The 25,181-nt window shown below is 40.2% G+C and overlaps 3 protein-coding genes across 3 annotated transcripts; all 3 read left to right on the top strand.

The window, feature by feature from the left end:
- The first annotated feature begins 3,116 nt into the window (after nucleotides 1-3,116).
- Nucleotides 3,117-4,706, top strand: LOC139457791 (iduronate 2-sulfatase-like). Its single transcript, XM_071239138.1, has one exon. The coding sequence runs from the start codon at nucleotides 3,123-3,125 to the stop codon at nucleotides 4,650-4,652; it is 1,530 nt and encodes a 509-aa protein (XP_071095239.1). The 5' UTR covers nucleotides 3,117-3,122; the 3' UTR covers nucleotides 4,653-4,706.
- Nucleotides 4,707-12,866: 8,160 nt separating this feature from the next.
- On the top strand, nucleotides 12,867-14,474 carry LOC139457793 (iduronate 2-sulfatase-like). The gene has a single exon (XM_071239139.1). It carries the CDS (start codon nucleotides 12,897-12,899, stop codon nucleotides 14,424-14,426), a length of 1,530 nt encoding a protein of 509 aa, XP_071095240.1. The 5' UTR covers nucleotides 12,867-12,896; the 3' UTR covers nucleotides 14,427-14,474.
- A 7,898-nt stretch (nucleotides 14,475-22,372) lies between these two features.
- On the top strand, nucleotides 22,373-23,982 carry LOC139457794 (iduronate 2-sulfatase-like). Its single transcript, XM_071239140.1, has one exon. The coding sequence runs from the start codon at nucleotides 22,401-22,403 to the stop codon at nucleotides 23,928-23,930; it is 1,530 nt and encodes a 509-aa protein (XP_071095241.1). The 5' UTR covers nucleotides 22,373-22,400; the 3' UTR covers nucleotides 23,931-23,982.
- The last annotated feature ends 1,199 nt before the right edge of the window (nucleotides 23,983-25,181 follow it).

Below are 25,181 nucleotides of genomic sequence, written 5' to 3' on the forward strand. Positions count from 1 at the left end.
TATCATCACGGCTCCCTCACTACGTGTATCATCACGGCTCACTCACTACGTGTATCATCACGGCTCACTCACTACGTGTATCATCACGGCTCACTCACTACGTGTATCATCACGGCTCACTCACTACGTGTATCATCACGGCGCAATCACTACGTGTATCATCACGGCTCACTCACTACGTGTATATTCACGGCTCACTCACTACGTGTATCATCACGGCTCACTCACTACGTGTATCATCACGGCTCACTCACTACGTGTATCATCACGGCTCACTCACTACGTGTATCATCACGGCTCAATCACTACGTGTATCATCACGGCTCACTCACTACGTGTATCATCACGGCTCACTCACTACGTGTATCATCACGGCTCACTCACTACGTGTATCATCACGGCTCACACACTGCGTGTATCATCACGGCTCACTTACTACGTGTATCGTCACAGCTCACTCACTACGTGTATCATCACGGCTCACTTACTACGTGTATCGTCACAGCTCACTCACTACGTGTATCATCACGGCTCACTCACTACGTGTATATTCACAGCTCACTCACTACGTGTATCGTCACAGCTCACTCACTACGTGTATCGTCACGGCTCACTTACTACGTGTATCATCACGGCTCACTTACTACGTGTATCATCACGGCTCACTCACTACGTGTATCATCACGGCTCACTCACTACGTGTATCATCACGGCTCACTTACTACGTGTATCATCACGGCTCACTCACTACGTGTATCATCACGGCTCACTCACTACGTGTATCGTCACAGCTCACTCACTACGTGTATCGTCACAGCTCACTCACTACGTGTATGATCACGGCTCACTCACTACGTGTATCATCACGGCTCATTCACTACGTGTATCATCACGGCTCACTCACTAAGTGTATCATCCCCACTCGCGCACCTCACTTATCCTCGGCAACAGTTCATACAGTTGAGATAGTCGATCCTTTTCACGTGGGCTCGGTTTACTACAGTCTGTTACTACATTTACGTTGCCTGCAATAAAAACAAGGTTCAAGGGAAACAATGTAAGTAGCCATAAGCCATAAAAGGTACCTTAAATACACCAATGCCAGATGACTTCTTGTTGATCCTTTATAAATTATGGCCTTGGCAGTCAGAGTATCTGTCTTGGTCACAATGTGTTCATTCTGCCACATTTCCCACTACCTTAATTTTTGTGTGTCAGCTATCTCGGGCATATTCCAAGGCCAGGTAGCACAGACAAAGTTTCCATTGTAGCATGCAACTGCACACCGAATACTAGTCGCTGGTCTAGGAAATTAACACAACCATTAAAATGATTACAATAGTTTTTCCACCACTTTATATGAAGATTAAAGATGGCATCCAGGACAAATTTGTCGCCACTTCCTTTGAGTACAGGGGCGGTCGGGTAGCCTAGTGGATAAAGCGTTCGTTCGTCACGCCGAAGACCCGGGTTCGATTCCCGACATGGGTACAATGTGTGAAGCCCATTGCTGGTGTCCCCCGCCATGATATTGCTGGAATATTGCTAAAAGCGGCGTAAAAACATACTCACTCACTTTGAGTGCATTTGTTTTCAGATCACTGAGTCTTCTGAAAATGTCTTACCACCTTGAACAAACATGCTTGACCAACTCACCTTTCCAGTGAGAAACGCAGACTTTCATGTTGACATTTGCTTAACCTCTTCCTGATGGAGTATTCTCAGTAAGGTTAAGTTATGTGGTCGACTCGGGACTTTGGGGGTAAATTTAAAATGGTTAATTGGTGGCTTAGTTCAAGGGGGATATGTGCAGCCGATGTAGTACCTACCTTTGTATTCATTTATTGTCGCAGCCGTAGTGGCTAGAGGCCCCTAAAATATTAAGTTTGTAGGACATGTTAATGGGGTGTTGGGCTGGGGCTGGGGGTTGTCGGGTGTTGGGCATGGGGTGGAGGGTAGGGGCTGGCTAAAGGAGTTTTACTTTTGGTTTGGCACTGTTACAACTGGTGTAGCAGCAGAGTTGGAATATATTTGTTGGCTTTCTTATTGAAAAAGTAAGTTTGCTTATGTGTGGGTGGGGATGGGTTGCGCTTAGAGGGATTCAGGGTAGTGAGTCAATGATAATTTGGAAATTTAGAGGGTTAGAAATTTGGAAACGTGGCATGGTATATGGAGGGGTCGGTGCGTTTGGTGTTTATCTATTAGGGGGTTGGATGAATGTTTGTGAAACCTTTTTTAGGTAGTTTTAGATTAGTTTTATGTGATCCGTTTTTGCATACTTTTGTGTTTGATGGGGATTGTGTGAGGATATGAGTGTGTGGATAGTGTTTTGAAGTATTGCAATCTATGTGGTAGGTGGAGTGTGCATGTGTAGACAAAGTGTTGTATGGTTTGGGGAACTTGACATGTGGGACAGAACCCAGTGGAATGGTGAAAGTATATTTTTGTGATGCTTACAATTTGTCGGGTTAACTGGACCCTACGTTTTGTCGTTCTGCGGTGTTATAGTCTAGGTAAGCCATGACTCTACGACTCGCCTGCTCAGCCAAGGGTAATTTTAGTCACGAAGTGATTGGTCTATCGGCCCTTACTCAGAACTGTCTCCGTCAGCATTCATGTGCCGGCCCTTGCATGGTTTATATTCACATGCTTTTAATATCGCTCCAGGATTTGTAGCTTTTATTTACAAAGTGGTCAGCACAATTTGTGTCTTGTGATACATATAGCTTTATGGTGGTGGCCTGTTAATAATCCTGTCTGGTGATAAATTCACGGCATCGGGGTATGATGACAGTCAATCGACCAAGTCACCTTGCATGACCACCCGATCATATCTAATCAGTTCTTACTATGAACATTGGATACTGGGGATGCTTCCCTCCTTCTAGCACATTCGGAAAAAATCATCTTAATATCAGAGTACTTTAAACGCTGTGTACATGCAATCTGAAATATTTGGAAACGTCCAGATGTCCACTCTTAACTTAACAAACAACTGATAAAAGTAAGCTTGTCATTCCTTTAGATAAACAAGCACACCTTGTACTATTTAGATAGGGGGTAGCATATAAATATCAAACAGCTCAGTGCATCCTCAGTGAAGACTTATGTCATCAAGAAGTATGATGAAAATATTGATCGTAAACTTGTTATTACTAGGAATAGTACATTCAAAGAAGAATATTTTGTTTTTGGTTTCGGATGATATGCGACCCAATATCGGTGCCTACAATGGACCAGATGAGCCATCTCCTGTTCATCCACCGATGCACACACCAAATCTTGATGCGCTTGCTGCTAGATCCCTCCTCCTCAAGCGAGCTTACGTCTCAGTTGCTTTATGCAGTCCCAGCAGGACGGCCCTCCTGACCAGCAGGCGCCCTGAAACAACACACATCTGGACCATCGGACCATACTTTCGTCAGTATGGGGGTAATGTCACCACATTGCCTGAGTATTTTAAACAAAATGGGTATCGGACCATTGGAATGGGGAAAATATTTCATCCAGGATCATCCTCCGGAATTGACGATCCTGTTTCATGGACTGATCCCTACACCCATGCTGTTGATGATTACTTAGGTAACGATATTTTAATTGAACCTGTCTCAGAGGAAAGAGCTAAGGCACGACCACTACAGGATCAGCTTCTTGCTGAGTATGCCATTCAGGCACTTAAAGAGGTGGCCCCAAAAGCTAAGTCAGGTGAGCAACCTTTCTTTCTGGCTGTGGGATTCCGGAAACCCCATGTTACCTGGAACTTCCCTGCACGCTTTTTGGATTACTATCCTCTGGAAAGTCTGAGGCTACCACCAAATTACTATGCTCCAGTAGGAATGCCTGCCATTGCTTGGCATGATTTCATTAATCTGACTAGGTATAAAGATATGGAACCCTACCACTTGAGTCCTGATGTTGGTGGCATTAACTATACATTTCCGAAAACAATTACTCTTGAGATGCGACAAGCCTATTACAGCTGTATAAGCTATATAGATTATGAACTTGGCAGGGTCATTGACGAACTGGATAACTTGGGATTGACTAATGATACAATAATCTCCTTCTGGGGTGATCATGGATGGCAGTTAGGGGAACATGCTGAATGGCAGAAGATGACGAATTTTGAAGATGCTGTCCATGCTCCAATGATGATTCATGTTCCCGGGGTTACTGATCATGGCGTTGTCACTGAGAAACTAACAGAATTTGTTGATCTATACCCTACCCTCGTTGAGGCTGCAGGACTTCCAAAACTCCAGCAGTGTCCACCAGACTCCCAGAATGTCAGTCTCTGCACAGAGGGTACAAGCATGATGCCACTTATGACAAACCCGACATTGGATTCTTGGAAAACTGCAACTTTCTCTCAGTATGCAAGAATAGGCAATGGAATTGATGGTGACTCGGTCATTGGTTTCAGCATGAGGACAGAAATGTATCGATACACAGAGTGGGTCAATTGCAAGGGCATGCCTATCTATAAACCGATGTGGGAACAGTTGCAAGGAGTTGAACTCTATGATCATACAAAAGACCCAGAAGAGAACTGGAACCGGGTAGATGATCCAGCCTACAAAGACGTCAGGGTCGAGTTGTCCAGGAGCCTGCAGTTGGGCTGGAGAGGGGCTCTACCTAACATACGCGTATGAAACCGTCAACACCACCTGCAACTTCATTTCATGTTCAAACTTCTCGAGATATAAATGATCATGTTGCAAAGAAGATGTTGTTTGCTCATTTTGTTTCAATTTACATTTCAGCGTGAATGGATGTCAATTTTCTTACAACAGAGGCGCCGTCACTGCAAAATGGTTTGACAGATGCTCAACCAAAATTGTAAGAAACAACGAAGATACGTTCTGATACTCATGGTGCGGTGAGCTAAATCTGTTGGTGTAATATATATATTCCAGTACAAGGAACTGACAAACAACCATATCCATTAATGAACTGCTTTGATACTTTATTGGTTATTTTGCAAATGGGAACAGTGATATCAACTGTTGTGTGAAATGATGATAGCTAAAACCTTGGAGTTTGATTTCAATTGGTTCTAAGATGGGTTTCGATCTGAACACACATGAAAAATAAAAACAAAACAATTATCTTTGTATATATTTACAGTTTAACGATGAAAACGTCGTTTAACGATGACCACTTTACCAATGAAATTGCCAATTGCACTTGCACTTGTAATTGGAAATGACATGTGAATTTTTCTGTTGATATTTACACATCTCAGCAGTAAGGTTAATAATATTGTTTTTATAATGAAGTGTTTCAAAGTGATAATTGCATTGTTGTATTTTATGATTTACAAGATCAGTGGAGACCGCAACATTTTGAGTGTGTATTTCTTTTTTCACCATCAACAATACCTCCCAACAAGAGTCTCTCTCACACACACACACACACACACACACACACACACACACACACACACACACACACACACACACACACACACACACACACACACACACACACACACACACACACACACACACACACCAAATGCTGAGCATACTGCAAACGTCTTTCCAAAGTTTACTGATCCCATTAAATGTTCTACCTCCGATCATTTTCCGCATCAGACACAAACGTTTTTAGTGTAATAATTTATAGTGAGGTTTGTTTTAGAAAATATTCTCATACTTTTTTATCCATCTTGTCTGTACACATACCATTTTGCATGTGTGAGACAAAGACAGCGTTTCTCTTACAATTTTGTTTTGTCTTTCCAATGATCACTCATCCCCATGCCCCCATGGAGTTTTCTCAAACCCATAGAAAACAAGGCACGGTGCCTAGTGCAACAATATTAGTAAAAGGTGCAAATAAAATAATACAAAATTGGAATATTTATTCCTGATAAACGATAGTGTCAGATACAGTTCCTTCCTATCATTGCCACAGAAAAAAATAACCTTGTGTTATTGGGTATGTTTTAAGTGAATCACCGGTAGACCTATGTGAAAATGTGATTGCTATTTACGGCTTAGTGTATGACAAAATACACACGGAAATATTAATTTCTGCGTATAAAACAATATATCGAAAAACATGAAATACATTTTAAGCAGTACATTTTAGTTAAACACAGCCAGTGTACATACCTGAGACTGGAGATTGCGAAGTTATGATTGCTCCATTCAAGAAGCAGGAACGTTGTCCGGTGACCTCAGATAGTATGGACTACGACAACTGGACTGTCACGAAACTAAGCAATGTTTCCAGCTGTACTTTGGACATGATGACTTGCCAAATCGGTGCAGACGACGGACACATGACGTGATTTGAAAACCTGTTAGATAATCCATGGCCATCTATCTATGATCTATTTTCAACAAATGGAACTCCACATTTCGATTCATTTTCGGCTGTAAACTTTGTTGTGCTGATTTTAAGGCAGACAAAAAACACTGTGACCAAAACATGTATGCAACATATTTTGTGCGTGTTTTGTTTATTTTCATGTGTGAAACACGAACGTTTCTGTGTTCACACATACTGCTCAGTCATCGTGAGTCACCGAGTCAGGAGGATTGGACCTTCGTAAAGCCTTAGAACTGATAGATAGTTACTGTATTTGATCGCTATCACAAACAAGTCCATACTTAAAAACACTCCAATTCTCGACAGCTAATAGAGTATGTTTTAATAATAGATCCTTAAGCGTTTGCAAGTTTGCAATGTATTTCTCCTGTTTTAATGTTCCACCAAATGAAACAGCACTGGAGATTATTCTGTACTCGGAAAGCTGTCAATACCAGGCGAGTAATCACATTCAAGAGATTTATAAACAATCAAGTTTATCTGTCTGCTGTGTAGATGTGGAAAATGATATCGGGGTGCACAGTTACTTATGTTCAACTGTATACGTACAATCCACATGCATACTCTCTGACCATGGATTTCTTTTCCATGATGATTCTGCTGTATGGCGGCAGTGCCAGAACGAGGGATGAGAAACAGCCAAATTGCTTTAGATGTAAACTGTAAGTATAGCAAATACAGTTAGCAATGTATAATCCTCATTTCCGGTTTTAAATACAACACCGCATGTTTTAAGACAATCATTTTCACCACAGGCCTTTTGCCCAAAAAACTTGCGACAGTGGTAAGATGTGTTTTGTCTATTTTTCACCAAGGATACGATAAATTTAGACCATATATGGTGTTAAGTGTACTGCCATAGTTTTAATTGCTCTGGGTTTTTTCATATATAGAACTAGATCCCCATGTAAATGAATTGGATAGCATTTTATTGGATGGAACTTCTTTATATGCACGGATAACACGCGATTCTTGTCAACCAGGGTATTTAGGGCACAATCAGCTTCCTGATACAGTGCCATTTTGTGGGAGGACATTTAATCTCAGATATTTTCTGGATTTTTAAAATGGACACATTGATAACTATCTTAGTGTTAAGGCAGGAGAAACATGTTTTTTTCCATTCAGTCAGTCAGGTAGTCAATTTGTCAAATCATCTTTTGCTCACGGTCAATGATCTTATGGTAGCACTGTATGTGGATGTAGTCTATGGTCTTACGGTAGCACAGCATGAGGATCTAGTCAATGGTCTTACGGTAGCACAGCATGAGGATCTAGTCAATGGTCTTACGGTAGCACAGCATGGAATGTAGTCAACGATCTTATGGTAGCACTGCATGAGGACGAAGTCAATGGTCTTACGGTAGCACAGCATGTGGATGTAGTCAATGGTCTTACGGTAGCACTGCATGATGATATAGTCTATAGTCTTACAGTAGTACTGCATGAAAATGTAGTCTATGGTCTTACAGTAGTACTGCATGTGGATGTAGTCAATGGTCTTACGGTAGCACTGCATGAGGATCTAGTCAATGGTCTTACGGTAGCACAGCATGGAATGTAGTCAACGATCTTATGGTAGCACTGCATGAGGATGAAGTCAATGGTCTTACGGTAGCACTGCATGAGGATGAAGTCAATGGTCTTACGGTAGCACAGCATGTGGATGTAGTCAATGGTCTTACGGTAGCACTGCATGATGATATAGTCTATAGTCTTACAGTAGTACTGCATGAGAATGTAGTCTATGGTCTTACAGTAGTACTGCATGTGGGTGTAGTCAATGGTCTTACGGTAGCACTGCATGAGGATGTAGTCAATGGTCTTACGGTAGCACAGCATGTGGATGTAGTCAGTGGTCTTACGGTCGCACTGCATGAAGATGTAGTCAATGGTCTTACGGTAGCACTGCATGAGGATGTAGTCAATGGTCTTACCGTAGCACTGCTTGAGGATGTTGCCAATGATCTTACGATCTAACTTAATACATAAATAGTAAAAAATGTAATAAAGGATAACAGTCTCCGAGCCAATGGCAGAGGCACCACCAGCACAAGTCCCAACCAAAGAGGATGCATATGCCAGATCCCCTGCAACTGTGGCCACCAACACATTGGAGAAACCCTCAGACCACTCAACACCAGACTCAAAGAACATCAGACCTCTGTCAACAAACTAGACCTGAAATCCGCTATTTCCGAACACATCATCAAGAACCAAGACCATAGCATCATGTTGGAAGTCACCAAAGTCCGGTGACAAAGAAAACTACAAGAAGACAACATCGGGAGACACCAGCCAGCCATGAACCTTGACCAGGGATCCTATCTGCCCAGTGCTTGGGACTTATTGCTTTGATTATTGCCTGTGGCTTATTATCCAGTTGGCTTCCATTTGTCCATTGCCATTTCTATTGCTATTACCTACCAGTGCTAATTACCACCTGCCTCCCGTTTGCCTATTTCCAATCAATGATAATTTCAGTCCTGCTGGTACCTATCAGCGCTTATTAACTGCTAAGTGTTGGCTTCTATTTGTCCACTGCGAATCACCTATCAGGGCCAATAAACTGTTGGCTTCCCCCGTTTAGTCTTTACCTTTGATATCTTATTACTTCTGTTGTTCTTACAGGTACATATATATGTTCTCTGCTTCATATAATTAATTCACCTGATGAAGGAGTAAGTACACACTCCGAAATGTTCCTCATAATAAAGAAGTTGACGTCCATAAATTCCCTTCTTTATGTGTATCACTTCTAAATGCCATTCAAAGAGTACATAAATGTATCTAAACCTCATAATCAGACATATACATTAGAATATTTATGAATACACCTTTGCTCTCAATAACCAAGGAGTGAACTATTATGATTATAACTGTAATTACATACATGCTTTTTCATAAGAGAAAGTCAATTGAACCGCAAAATGCGTACAGTTCGGTATTACTAGACTGTCAAATGTAGTCAAAAGTAACAACAAATGAATATGATCGAAATATAACCGAGAAATATCTTTACTCATGGCATAAAAACAATATTGTGGCTATGGACATGAACAGTATGCGTTGTATGTTGCCCTCCATGCGACGGTTGTCTTTAATGAAACCAGAGAATCAAGTAATGGACCAGCCAGAAAATCCACTGACATACTAGTGCATTTACTACTTTTTGTAGAAACTGAAAACCGATATGTTAATTTGTAATCATGTCTGCCCTGTACAAAGGCAGAAGGTTGTTTTGAAAGCAGCATGGATAGAATCTGTATTGGCGGACAACCGAGACTGGTTGTTCTCTGTTGTTGATGTTTTATAACTTTTCAAAAAATATTTTGTTCTGTTATCTGCTGCAATACTGAATTTTAAGGGTCGTGTCTATAAGATGTTACCACATTTATAGACTGTTATAATGTGTTATGGTATAAAAAAATGTTTTAAATATACTTAGCTGTAAACATGCTTAGGATTTATGACGCTGAAAGGAACAAAGTCTTTTTGTACTTTAACCTTACACGTTAATGACATGTAACACATGTAAGGGCTCAATATCCCAAAACATCATCATGCTTTGAACATAACATGGTCATGAAAAGTGTGGAATATAGTTATTGGTGTCATATGCATTAGTTACCCCCTCCAGCTCGCAAGTCAACACGAGGTACGTTTACATACATCTACTGTAGTAACAATCGTTGTATGAGAAGAGTTAGAAGAAAAATGTCAACTGTTGTGCGATGTCCAATCGGAACACATTTAGACATTAAATACTTGAATATTTCACCATGTTGCTTTGTAAATACAGCAGCAAGCACAGTCAAGCAAGGATTGTAGAAATGTACATATTTGAACGGATATGTTTAAGCCTTTGCTCCGTGTTGACGTTGTCGTCTTGTAAGCATCTCAGAGTACGCAGACAGACATCATATTGGACTAAATATTAGCTGAGATAATGATAAGTATAAGATCTTATGAAAATTAATTGAACTAACATTCTTGTGAAACTTAACGATATACTGTTTGGGACCAAAACTTCAATAGCGTAATTGCACTGAGCTGAGATAATCAAGACTGGGTATTCTCTGTTAGTGGATCGTGAAAGGCAGTAGCATGTTGGCAATTGTGATATTCGTGTGCTTATAATTCAAAACATTGCTAACACACGTTGAAATGTTGAAGAAGTTGTCAGTTTGAATTAAGCCCCCAAGAAATGTCCCTGAACTCTGCTTGACCATTCGTCCTCCTCCTATTCCTTTGAATACCCTGAATGACCTAGGCTATGTCTATACCTCCAATCACTGACAAGGCAGCTACAATGTTCCACCTATAGAAGATGCTTTCAAGCAGCACATGTTGAGAGCCAGGTTTCAGACGACAATATGGCTGCAGATATATACACTCATCTCATCTTCAGTGACAGACCATATGTCATATGAACCTGAAGGCTTGAGTGGCAGTGGCAGTGGTGGCAGAGACTAAATGTATCTTACTGTATTGGAGAAAAGTAATGGATTTGGTAATGATTTACTGACAACATTGAAGCAGTTGCATATAAGTGCTTCACATCACTCTATAAGTGACAGCGAAAGCGGCCTCATATGATAGAACTGACAATGCAAGTCAGTGAGTTAACGTTTTACATCATGTATGCAATATCGCAGTCATCTAGCAATTAGTGAGTGAGTGAGTGAGTATGGTTTCGCGTCGCTTTTAGCAATATTCCACCAATATCACACCAGATATGGGCACCACACATTGTATCCAGGCAGGGAATCAAACATGCGTCTTCGGCGTGACGAGCGAGCGCTTTACCCAATAAGCTACCCCACCGCCCTTTAGCAATAAGAACAAGTTGTCCATTTTTAAATAACTGTTGACAAAGGGCAGAAATATAAACATCACAGTTTCAGAAAATTAAATATACATGATAAAACATTAAATAACACACTACAGAATAGATTATGTCTTATCAATTAAACACAGGGAATAAGTGAGTGAGTGAGTTAAGATTTAACGTCAAATCGGCAGTATTTCAGCCATATCGTGACGAAAAGTACATTAATAATACACATATTTAGACTAAATAAAAAAATGTCAATGATGGACAGTAAAATAACCAGATTTATCACAGATTATATCTAAAACTAGTAGTTAGCCATAAAAATATAAGACTCTACGTAACAATACAACATAAAAAAGAGCTTTAGATCGCCAGCCACTGAAGAGAGATGACCATGCTAGGGTCCATGGGGACTTACCCAGGCAATAAAGGCCACAAGCTACGAAAGTCAAATGGTGCCACTTTGATAGTAATAATATTACCAGAAAAGAATCGAAGTAATGATAAAAAAATCAAAATTTCGATATTTTGAAATAAACTTGAAATAATGAGAAAATAAATTGATGTAACGAGAATCGATGTTACAAGAAAAAAATCGAAATTTTGAGTTTTTAAAAATAATTTCTGGTAATTTGACATTACTACAAAATAATCGCAGCAGCGAGAAAAAGCTTATTTCGAAAATAATAATTGCAATAACGACTAAATGATTTAAGCCATGAGAAAATAATCGTTGTAACGGGAAATTAATTGAAGTAATGAGAAAATAATCGAAGTAATAAGAACATAAGGAAACTAAGGAGAGAAAAAATATCAAATTTTCGAGTTTTCAAATAAACTTGAAATAACGAGAACATAACTCGAAGCAACGAGAAAATAAATCAAATAACCAGTGAACAATTGAAGCAAAGAAAATAATCGAAATTTTGAAATAAGAACATAACTGAAGTAAAGAGAAAACATTCGAAGTAACGAGAAAATAATCAAAGTGACTAGGAAATAATGAAAGTAACGAGAACATACTAGTATTTGAAGGAACGAGAAATAAACTTAAAAAAAACGAGAAAATATCTCGAAGTGATGAGAAAATAACGCGAAAATCATTGAAGCCAGGAGAAAAAATCTATCTTTCAAGATCTGAAATAAACTTGACACAAGGAGAAAATAATTGCATCTAAGAGAAATAACTCATAAGTAATGAGAAAGTAATTGAAACAACGAGAAAAAAATCGAAATTTCGAGAAAGACAAATATTCTACCAAAGTTGCATCATTAAGCTTTCGTTACAAGCAACAAAAGCATGACTACCATAATAGGATTCATGAATCACTTCGGAGGTAGGGTATAAAGGTAAGAAGGCTTATCATATTTCTGTATGCACAGGAGTCTGTTCTGAAAAATAAAAAAAATATTACACTGGTTTACCCACCTGAAAACTAAAGATAAAAGTAAGGTACAAAACACTGTGTATATGGCAATGTTGTTAATAGTGTAAAAGAAATATTTTATGTAATCTGAAATATTTGGAAAACTCCAGGTGTCGACTCTTAACTTAACACACAACTGATAAAGTTAGCATACCGTTGCTTTAGAAAGATAAACAAACACACCCAGTCCTAGTTAGATAGAAAGTAGCATATAAATATCAAGAGCTCAATGCATATTTAGTGAAGATTCCAGCCAAGTTTTGTCCAAGTACTTCAGGCATTCATTGATAAGTATGATGAAAATATTGGTCTTACAGTTGTTTTTTCTAGGAACAGTCTATTCAAAGAAGAATATTTTGTTTTTGGTTTCGGATGATATGCGACCCAATATCGGTGCCTACAATGGACCAGACGCGCCATCTCCTGTTCATCCACCGATGCACACACCAAATCTTGATGCGCTTGCTGCTAGATCCCTCCTCCTCAAGCGAGCTTACGTCTCAGTTGCTTTATGCAGTCCCAGCAGGACGGCCCTCCTGACCAGCAGGCGCCCTGAAACAACACACATCTGGTGCATCGGACCATACTTTCGTCAGTATGGAGGTAATGTCACCACATTGCCTGAGTATTTTAAACAAAATGGGTATCGGACCATCGGTATGGGGAAAATATTTCATCCAGGATCATCCTCTGGAGGTGACGATCCTGTTTCATGGACAGATCCCTACACTGAAGCTATTGATGACTACATAAACAACAATATTCTAATTGAACCTGTCTCAGAGGAAAGAGCTAAAGCACGACCACTACAGGATCAGCTTCTTGCTGAGTATGCCATTCAGGCACTTAAAGAGGTGGCCCCCAAAGCTAGGTCAGGTGAGCAACCTTTCTTTCTGGCTGTGGGATTCCGGAAACCCCATATTACCTGGAACTTCCCCGCACGCTTTTTGGATTACTATCCTCTGGAAAGTCTGAGGCTACCACCAAATTACTATGCTCCAGTAGGAATGCCAAAGATTGCTTGGCATGATTTCATTAATCTGACTATATTTAAAGATATGGAACCCTACCACTTGAGTTCTAATGTTGGTGGCGTTAACTATACATTTCCAAAAACAATTACTCTTCAGATGCGACAAGCTTATTACAGCTGTATAAGCTATATAGATTACGAACTTGGCAGGGTCATTGACGAACTGGATAACTTGGGATTGACTAATGATACAATAATCTCCTTCTGGGGTGATCATGGGTGGCAGTTAGGGGAACATGCTGAATGGCAGAAGATGACGAATTTTGAAGATGCTGTCCGTGCTCCTATGATGGTTCATGTTCCCGGGGTTACTGATCATGGCGTTGTCACTGAGAAACTAACAGAATTTGTTGATCTATACCCGACCCTCGTTGAGGCTGCAGGACTTCCAAAACTCCAGCAGTGTCCACCAGACTCCCAGAATGTCAGTCTGTGCACAGAGGGTACAAGCATGATGCCACTTATGACAAACCCGACATTGGATTCTTGGAAGACTGCAACTTTCTCTCAGTACGCAAGAATAGGCAATGGAATTGATGGTGACTCGGTCATTGGTTTCAGCATGAGGACAGAGATGTATCGATACACAGAGTGGATCAATTTCAAGGGCATGCCTATCTATGAACCGATGTGGGAACAGCTGCAAGGAGTTGAACTCTATGATCATACAAAAGACCCAGAAGAGAACTGGAATCGAGCAGATGATCCAGCGTACAAAGACGTCAGAGTCGAGTTGTCCAGGAGCCTGCAGTTGGGCTGGAGAGGAGCTCTACCTGACAAAAGCGTCTGATGTTGTCAACACCACCTGTAACCATTCCTTGTTCAAACTTCTCGAGATATAAATGATCATTTTGCAAAGTTTTAGTTTGCTCATTTTGTTTCCATTTCTATTTCAGCATGAATGGATATCGATTTACTTATAACAGAAACACCATAACATGAAACTGGTTTGATAGATGCTCAACCAAAATTGTCGAATTAACGAAGATAAGTTCTGACAATAAGTGAGCAAAATCTGTTGGTGATATATATATTTACAAAACAACAAACCGACAAACGAACATGTCCAATAATGTACTGCTTTGATACGTTTTTCCATTTTTATTGTCAGTGGTTATTTTAGGAACAGTGATATCAACTCTTGTGTGAAATGATTGCAGTTAAAACTCATTGGGTTTGATGTCAGTATCAAGATGGGTTTCGATCTGAAGACACATTATAAAAAATTGTCTTTGCACATATTTACATTTTTGTACAGTCGAACCTCGGTGTCGAAATCGTGATGACCTGTAAAAAAGGTTCGAGTTATCGGGGGTTCAAGACGACCAACAAAGTGAATTTTCGATAATCAAGCATCATAAGAGAGTGTATTGCAAGGTCTGGACGCAGCACTAGATTATAAGGCGTACATGAATGCTGGAAGTGAAAGGGGCTGTATCACTGACCTTACTGTCCCCATCTGAATTGGCGTCATTGTTTAAGTCATATCTCGAATAATAGAGTCACTAGTATAAAAGTCCTCCGTTGAGTATTGGCATGTTGTCTAGAATGGCATCCGGCCTTTGCTGTTTCATTACATATTTTCGCCTACAATAGTCTCATGTTTTACAGCATTTGCGACACTTTTATCTTGTACAAAACTAGGCTACAAACAAAGTAGGTGATGAACACTTATTTGAATACTTTTTTTTATATGTCTCACACATAATCATTTGATATAATTTCGACACAATATGAGCAATATGCATTTTTCACAAATGAAAATATGTGTGTGATTACTGTGTCAGTCTCCTGCTCCAGCTTAGTTATGGCTCAGGAAAGTATATTTCAGGCGATTTTCAGTTAGGAAACGTTGAGACTGTTCGACATGAATCCTGATATCTTGAATGATATTGTGGGGAAATATGGATTTTCCTGACGAGTATTTTGATCTTGAGACATTGGCCCACGTTGTTGTAGTTGAGCAAATCTATGAGAGAAGCTACCCTCGAGCTTTATAGAGTCTCTCAAATCTGGAACAGACAGAACTACAACCGCTACCCGACACAACATTCAGTAAACTAACTGGACTGTCGTCAATCTATACCAGCCTAAAAGAGATACAATATTAGGTTTTAAAATGTTCCTCTGTGGGCCCCTACCAGAACACTTGGTTGGGTTTCAAAATTCCCTTGTGGCTAATATTAATTGAAAAGTCAACTTGCATTTGCAAAATATGTTCATACATACATAAAAAAGATATAAGAAAACGTAGTTTGTTATCCAAACCTAGTCTGCTAGGCCCAGATGTTATTGAATACCATTCAAAGAAAAGCTCTGTGGTCCAAGTGAAGTAACTTCCAGTTATTTTTAATCATCTTATCAATATCCTAGTTCACATGTTCATAATAATAATTTGTATTAATGCTATACTGGATTGGTGAAGTTAGAAGTGGCCACAACAGCAAGAAAGAAATTACGCCTAAAAATCTATGAATGAAAATAAGGCGACTGCATGCTGAAGCCCAACCAAAGAACACTGCTCAAAGATATGACAAAAATTATCTCCCCCCGCCCCCATCAAGCAGCTAAGTACCACAAAAATTCACTAAAATATGAGATCAGCAATAAACCATCATTTGTGAGGCATTGGCAGGGATAACCTCCTCGATTGGAAACTTCCATGTTTAAAATGTGCTTTCACGACCATCGGAACATAAAGATATCATTCCAATGGAAGATTTACAACATTACCGGAGGAGATCGGTCTTGATTGCCGTCGAGTTCGGACGAGTCTTTTTGCTTGTAAGCAAATTGTTCAGTGTCACAGAGCACACTTGTTTGTTTATGTAAGTTCCTTTTTTGGTTATTTGTGCATTCAAACTTTAATTTTATGTGGTGTTTGCTGATTGTTACAGTCAGTTGTTGGGGATTTTCCTCGGCAATGGCTGACAACAAAATGGACTGTGAGGACGGATCCAAAGTGGTGGCTTCAGGAAGGTAGCGAATCGGTCGTATTCCAATGTGGTACTTCAATAAATGCTTGTGTTACTAAGCATCCAAATACTGTCCCTCCTCCTGTGTGGTCTGATCTTACATTAGTTTTTGATGAGCCATTTCAGGCCAAGTCAACCACTGTTATCATTAAAGCCGAAGTCGATGAATATGATGACAGTTCAACGACCTCTGACAACTAATGCCCCCCGCGTTACCGTTATTCACGGTACTTATCTTGATGGTGGGATGAGGGAAATTGAGGAAGAAGTAAAACCTGTTTTACCTCTGCTGTGGGATCTGCTGTGATGTGACTCGTGGACCTGATAAAATTCGCACCGAATCTACTCTACTCACATTTACCGGTCAGTCTTTGCCAGGTCATGTTGCCATTTTCTTCAAGTGATTTCCAATCCGGATGTATACTCCTCCTGCTTTGGCTGCTTCAAATGTCAGTGCTTTGGAGAAGCCCAAATATCAAATTACAAATCAATAGCGTGTGTGTCCGCCTCTGGTTGCGATGCAAGCAAAACATCTTCGTCTCATGGAATGGACCAGGCGTCGCACAAAGTCCTATGGGAAATCTGTCCATATCTGCTGGAGCATGTGTTCTGGAGTGTCTGTGGAACACGTGGATGACGTCCATGGCGCCGATCCATCTCTTCCCACATGTGCTCGATTGGTGAGAGATCAGACGAGCGAGCCGGCCAGGGGATGACATTCATGTTGCTTTGTTGAAGGGAATCCTGTACAAGTCGAGCAATATAAGGCAGGGCGTTGTCATGTAGAAAGGTAATGCCATGACGACGCAAAAACGTTAGAACAGGGCCGATGATCTCATCGCGGTAGAGCTGTCTATTGAGATTTCCATCTACCACTATCAAACGGGTCTTCTGTCTTGCTGTAATCCCACCCCATACCATAACGCGGCCACCCCCGAACCAATCTTCTTCCATGACAATGATTTACGTAACGTTCACCTCGACGTCGGTACACTCGCTGTGGCTGAGGTGAAAACGAGACTGTCAGTGAACAGAACTTGTCCCCACTGCATGGCTGTCCAGCGTAGACGCTGTCTACACCACTGTCGACGTGCTTGACGGTGGTTTCCCGTCAAAATAGGACGTCTGGCAGGTCTTCTGGCGACAATCCCTACACATCTGAGGCGACGACGTACGGTTTGTGAAGATATTCGGCGACGGCCAGGGATGCATCTTGCAGTCACTGTTGCTGGCTGGAATCGATTTCGTAGGTGTGTTGTTCGAAACCAGTTGTCTTGTCGATTATTGGTTATGTGTGGCCTGCCACTCCGAGGATGGTCTCTGACTACATTCGTCTGTTGCCAACGTTGCCATAAACACCAAATGGTGTTTTCTGTGGATGTTATATTGTCTTGCAACATCACGTTGACTCGACCCTGCTTCAAGCATACCAATGGCTCGAAGACGCTCATTTTCGGAGAGCGTGGCATTTAGTAATGTCGAATACTTGCGTAATTTTGTTTTGTGAGTGGTTGTCAGGACGATGCTAAACAATGCACATGGAATCCTGTTAACGCACATGTTTTTATACCCATTCTTGGGTAGTGAAATGCATGGAGCTTGCATAAAAGTCAACTTTTGCATGGAATGCACGCTTTTCTGTAGCAGTTGCGTGTTTGCGACTTGATTCCATACATGTACTACAATATTGAAAACCAAACTTTACTTGTTTGAAAAATACACACAAATATTGGTGTCACAGGAACTTTTGTTGTTGAGTTTATGACGAGTTTTATGAAAGTTCTCTTAAATGTAAGAACTGTAGTGGTGCTTAACTCTGCTGCATACAAAGGCTGTATTAAATACCAGGAAGCGATCCAGATCCAGAAAGTCAAATTTGAGGGTAAACTGGCTTATTCTCCTGGCCTGTGAAGATCTGGGGTAGAAAAGGTCTTCAGCAATCCATGCTTGTCGTAAGAGGCGACTTATGGGATCAGCTGATCAGACTCGTTGACTTGGTTGATGCATATCATCAATCCCAAATGCGTGGATCGATGCTCATGTTGTATAGAGCTGGAATATTGCTGAGTGTGGCGTTAGACAACAAACAAAACAAACAAACTGTCTCTGCTTGTTCTAATTTCTGATGTTGTCAGACTGATCCTGTTATTGACCTTCTGCCTGAATCTTCTTGAAAACCTCTATTCAACAATGTCTCTCCTGTTGATTTGCTCAATTTTGTTATTTGTACAGTTTCCAACCTTGGAACTAATCATGCCTTCAAGTCTGATGGTCTCCAGACGATAGCATCAGGTGCCAGTCCCTCTTGGCGTTAAAATTGTCCCCCGATTGATCCGATGAGCATGGTTAAGGGTCAACAATGGAGTCTTAAATCCTTCTATGGAATGCTAGATCGAATGCTAATGGTCCAGGATTTAAGGTTTTATGGACAGTCTTGACCCAATGCCAGCTGTTATGTCTTCAGGAGACATTTTTGATTCCTAAACAGCAATTCCATTGGAAAGGTTATGTCTGCCTAAAGATCGTCAGTTTGGTTTTAGAAGTGGTGGTGCTATACTCATAAAGGAATCTTTGTCTTTAAGTGAATTTGGTTGCCACAATCCCAATAGGAAGCGAATGCAGTCAATATTCATTTGAAGGATAAAAGATCAGTCACGATTTTAAATGTCTGTCATATTGCTCTTGCTTCCAGTAAATACTACAATTCTCTACGGAATATAGCAGACAATCGTAAAATATTGTGTGTTGATTAAAATAGTCATAGTCCATTGTGGGGAGCTAGTAAGTTGGATGCTGGAGGTAAAGCCATTGAGACACTCCTTGACGAAAAGAATCTTTTCCTTCTTAATGATGGTTCTATGACCCAACGCTATGATTTGGCTTCTGCTTCATTTTCGACCCTGGATTTGACCATTGTCATTTCACAACTGGCTCCACATTGGGATTGGGAAGTGTATTTGCAGGATTCATTTAGCAGTGACCATTATCCTGTGTTTACCAACCGTAATTTTGACCCAATCACTGAGCTGAGGCATACAGCTCAGCGGTGGATTTTCTCTGAAGCTGACTGGTCTGCATTTACTGCTTTGTGCTCTGACACTATCACACCTGCTATGAACTACTGACATACAGCAGTTTCACAAATGCTTTGTTTCTAATATTATTGATGCTGCCAATAGATTCTTAGACAGAAGTTCTGGTAAACGTCCTCTTAAACTGCCTGTTTGTTGGATGACGGATGACGATCAGCACATGATGCTAAGTAGAGGGCAAAGACAACTGTTCAAAATTCAGCTTAACCATCTGATTTAATCGAATATAGGTGCACTTCCGCATACCTAAAAAGAACTATTACTGAAGCAAAACGTTCGACTTGGGCTGATTATACCAGTTCTATCAATAAAAGTATGGAGCAAAAATGATAAAGAATTCTGGCCGTTCCTGTTCCAATCGTGCTATTCCATCTATTGGTTAACACGCCTGCAACAAAAGTATTACCAAGAGTAATGTAGTGGCACAGTCATTTAAAAAAGTATCGAGTACGGATAACTTTAACTCTGACTCTCTAACCTGTAAAGAGACACTTGAATCAGAATTCTCGGACATCTAACATTGTCCAACACACCACATGACTGATTACGACTGGATGTTCTCAGCTATATCTGGATGTACAAATACTTCTCCAGTTGATGACTCATTGTGTTATGACATTTTAAATCATCTCCCACTTATCAGCCTTGAAACTATTCTTTTACTTTTTAATACTATTTGTTTGAAGGCAAACTTCTTTTTTCCAGTTCCAAAGCCTGGTAAAGATCCTACTGAAGCCACATCCTACACACCTATTGCTCTTACCTCTAACATGTGTAAAATAATGGAGAGATTGGTTAATAACTGTCTAGTTTACTTCAGGGTAAAGAACCATCTCTCTTTAGATGTTCAATCAGGCGAAAAACAGCTCTTGTGCTGATCATTTAGTGCGACTTGAAACTGACATTAAAAAGGCACTAAGTAGCACTGAATATTTAATGGTTGTTTTCATGGACATTGAAAAAGCCTAAAACATGTTGTGGAGGGAAGGTTTGGTGACAAAACTCTGTAAGTTTGTGGACGGATGCTTGATTGGATAAAAGATGTCTTAAGGGGTAGAAATATGTAACGAAACTGTGTAAGATTGTGGACGTAAGCTTGATTGGAACTTTGCTGTCGGATATTTACATGTTAGAGAATGGAACACCTCAAGGAACTTTGATCAGCCCAACATTATTTAATGTCATGATTAATGATTTGTTTGATAATATCAATATCCTGGTTGAAACATCAGTTTGCAGATGATGGAGCTTTGTGGAAAAGGTCCGGTAATTTTGACACTGCCTTTACAGGCGTTCAACAATCTCACTATCGTGTACAGCTTTGGTCAGGTAGCCTAGTTGTTAAACCGTCACGCCAAAGACCCGGGTTCCATTTCCGACATGGGTACAATGTGTGAAGCCCATTTCTGGTGGCCCAGAAATTATTTCCAAACATTTTGACTTGAAATCTATTTTGGGAAAAATAAATTTGTGTCAGATACTGAACTGTATTTGTAAAAAAAATAAAATGGTTTTAATACAATATTTTATCTTGTGACATACTACAAATAACTTTGTGTACATTTTAATATAAAATCTTGCTAAAACAATGGGTTCATTATTTTCCTACAAGTTTTGACAAAACACTCATGCGTATCATGTCAGATAGAACAAAGAAAATTCTTTTCATACAAAATATGTTATGGTATATGCCATAAAGATTTGAAAGATTTTGGGGGATTTTGACACAGTACACATAAGCCCCTTATAAAAGAAGCGACATTCAGAAGTTCTGAGTTACTATTCACGTATGGGAAAAAGTGGACACTGTTTATTTGCAAGTCATTTTTGGAAAAATCAAGGCCTGTCAAGATACTGTTTAGTTATTTAAGATGGTCAAAATACATTTTTTAATTAAAGTTTTATTTTGCTGTCGGCTGACTATAAGTGTGCGACTCTTTGAGGAATGAATAACATGGCAAGATTGTTAAATGAAAAAAGGAATATGTTCTGCAATCTGAAATATTTGGAAAACTCCAGATGTCCACTCGTAACCAATGTTAAAAATGTTTTACTGTGGGCATGTGGACGACATTTCCTAATTTCATGCAATAATGACAAAAATGATGTTTGATGCAGTTCTCTATTTTGACTTGTACTATATGTTCCGATGTTTTGTTTTCTTTTCAAGTGAACAATTGACTTGCCTTCAAATGTGTTTGTGATGGATACCATCGACAGGGCAGGATATGCTTTGCAACTGTGTCATTACTATTTGATAATGATTCATAAACACATGGTTATGATATAGTTAGCATTACACATTGAACTCAAACTATCATTCAGCAAGGTTGAATGACCGCCTGATCATATTTGGTCAGTCGTGACGGTGAACATTGGATGCAGGAGATACTTCTCTCCATGCTGCACACATAGTAGAATGTTTGAATATCTGCCATTAAAGTACCTTAAACACTGTGAACGTGACTAGCTTAAGAGAGAAAATATGTTAGGCAATCAGAAATATTCGGAAAACTCCAGGTGTTCTCACTTAATTTAACACACAACTGATAAAGGTAAGCATGTCGTCCCTTTAGAACGATAAACAAGCACCAGTCCTAGTTAGATATAAAGTAGCATATAAATATCAAACAGCTCAATTCGTCCTCAGTGAAGATTACAGCTTTTGTCAAATACTTGAGGCATTCATCGAGAAGTATGATAAAAATATTGATACTACTGTTGTCACTCCAAGGAATAGTCCATTCAAAGAAGAATATTTTGTTTTTGGTTTCAGATGATTTGAGACCCAATCTTGGTGCCTACGACGGACCAGATATGCCATCTCCTGTTCATCCACCGATGTACACACCAAATATTGATGCGCTTGCTGCTAGATCCCTCCTCTTAAAGCGAGCTTATGTCTCAGTGGCTGTATGCAGTCCCAGCAGGACGGCCCTCTTGACCAGCAGGCGCCCTGACACGAGCCACATTTGGCGCATCGGACCTTACTTCCGTCAGTACGGGGGTAATTTCACTACATTGCCTGAGTATTTTAAACAAAACGGGTATAGGACCATCGGAATGGGGAAAGTGTTTCATCCAGGATTATCCTCCGGAAATGACGATCCTGTTTCATGGACAGATCCCTACACTCAAGCTATCGATGATTACAAACCTAATGATCTTCTTATTGAAGCAGTCTCACAGGAAAGAGCTAAAGCGCGACCACTACAGGATCAGCTTCTTGCTGAGTATGCCATTCAGGCATTAAAGGAGGTGGCCCCCAAAGCTAAGTCAGGTGAGAAAAATTTCTTTCTGGCTGTGGGGTTCCGTAAACCCCATGTTCCCTGGAACTTCCCTGCACGCTTTTTGGATTACTATCCTCTGGAAAGTCTGAGGCTACCACCAAATTATTATGCTCCAGTAGGAATGCCAGCTATTGCTTGGCATGATTTCATTAATCTGACTAGTTATAAAGATATGGAACCCTACCACTTGATGCCACATGTTGGTAGCATCAACTTTACCTTTCCGAAAACAATTACTCTTCAGATGCGACAGGCTTATTACAGCTGTATAAGCTATATGGATCACGAACTTGGTAGGGTCATTGACGAACTGGATAACTTGGGATTGACTAATGATACAATAATATCGTTCTGGGGTGATCATGGATGGCAGTTAGGGGAACATTCTGAATGGCAGAAGGAGACGAATTTTGAAGATGCTGTCCATGCTCCTATGATGATTCATGTCCCAGGTGTTACTGATCATGGTGTTGTCACTGAGAAACTGACAGAATTTGTTGATCTATACCCTACCCTCGTTGAGGCCGCAGGACTTCCAAAACTCCAGCAGTGTCCACCAGACTCCCAGAATGTCAGTCTGTGCACAGAGGGTACAAGCATGATGCCTCTTATGACAAACCCGACACTGGATGCTTGGAAAACTGCCGCATTCTCTCAGTACCCCAGAAAGGGTGACCCACTTGATAATGACGTAGTTATGGGTTACAGCATGAGAACAGACATGTATCGATACACAGAGTGGATCAATTTCACGGGCACGCCCATCTTTAAACCGATGTGGGACCAGCTAGAGGGAGTTGAACTCTATGATCATACAAAAGACCCAGAAGAGAACTGGAACCGGGCAGATGATCCAGCCTACACAGACGTCAGGGTCGAGTTGTCCAGGAACCTGCAGTTGGGCTGGAGAGGAGCTCTACCAAACAGACGCGTCTGAGGTCGCCAACACCACCTGTAACCACATTTACTGTTGAAAACATCTCGAGATATAAATGATCATGATGCAAAGAAGATGTTTATTCATTTTGTTTCCGACACCGTAGAACAGGACTTCGGGCAACCCATGCTTGCCGTAAAAGGCGACTATGCTTGTCGTTAAAGGCGACTAACGGGATCAGGTTGTCAGGCTCGCTGACTTGGTTGTTGCATGTCATCGTATCCCAATTGCGTAGATCGATTCTCATGATGTGAGTCACTGGATTGTCTGGTCCAGACTCGATTATTTACAGACCACCGTCGTATAGCTGGAATATTGCTGAGTTCGGCGTTAAACATCAACAAACAAACATTTTGTTTATATTTTCATTTAAGACAGACAGACTGACAGACAATTTATTCAATTTAAGGCCACTGGCACAAAATACATACATATGCAGGAATACATAAAGCCTGCGCAATTGCCAAATTTACAAACTGGGAAAATTAACATTATTTACTTTTAAACAAATACATTTTTATACTTATTCGCAGTGGATTATTTACTATTTACCCTAAGTTGATGAGCTTTGGTAAGAAAAATATATATTTGATATAAGAGGAAATAATAAAGATAAACTTATGCTGAAGGTTAGAGGTAACATATTCATCTAAAAGTGCATTACGAAGGGAGCTGTTAGTAGGATTCACAAATTAATAATACATGATATTCATTTTTAATTAAGTACTTATTTTTAGATAGACAGAGAGGGCAGAGTCTTTTTTCATATGTTGTGGCATGGTATCTTCCATTAGTTACTGCTATTTGAAAGTAACTGCATCTGAAGCGTAATAAAATCATTCTTAAGTGAGATGGAAGTGGTGAATTTAAGTAATATTCAACATTTAGTAGCGATTCAAAATGTTTATAGGAATAAGAGTCAGATAAACCGTTCACATTTACACTCTATGCTTGCTGTAAGTTGCCAAATAGTCTCTGTTTAAACATGGAAATAAAAACATTTTTATCCCCAACTTCTTGTGCTATCCATGTGTGGCCCAGGTGGTGCGACCTGAATCATCCAGAACAGCAAGCATCTTGTAACACTGATATGGTAGTTTCTCAGGGCTCAGTTGTATCACCCTGCACCAGTAATTCACAGCTCTTGTCATATATGTAAGCTGTAAAGGAGCTCTACCACACTCACCTAGCACCATCACATTACATGTATTTCTTGACACTTTAAGAACTGATTTGCACACCTTAACTTGA

The sequence above is a fragment of the Haliotis cracherodii genome, unplaced genomic scaffold, assembly GCF_022045235.1.
Source record: "Haliotis cracherodii isolate W230 unplaced genomic scaffold, xgHalCrac1.p SCAF_12, whole genome shotgun sequence".
Taxonomy (NCBI): domain Eukaryota; kingdom Metazoa; phylum Mollusca; class Gastropoda; order Lepetellida; family Haliotidae; genus Haliotis; species Haliotis cracherodii.

What these genes read in the sequence shown, in the direction of transcription:
- LOC139457791 (XM_071239138.1), top strand. Translation starts at nt 3,123, where the DNA reads ATGATGAAAATATTGATCGTAAACTTGTTATTACTAGGAATAGTACAT.
- LOC139457793 (XM_071239139.1), top strand. Translation starts at nt 12,897, where the DNA reads ATGATGAAAATATTGGTCTTACAGTTGTTTTTTCTAGGAACAGTCTAT.
- LOC139457794 (XM_071239140.1), top strand. Translation starts at nt 22,401, where the DNA reads ATGATAAAAATATTGATACTACTGTTGTCACTCCAAGGAATAGTCCAT.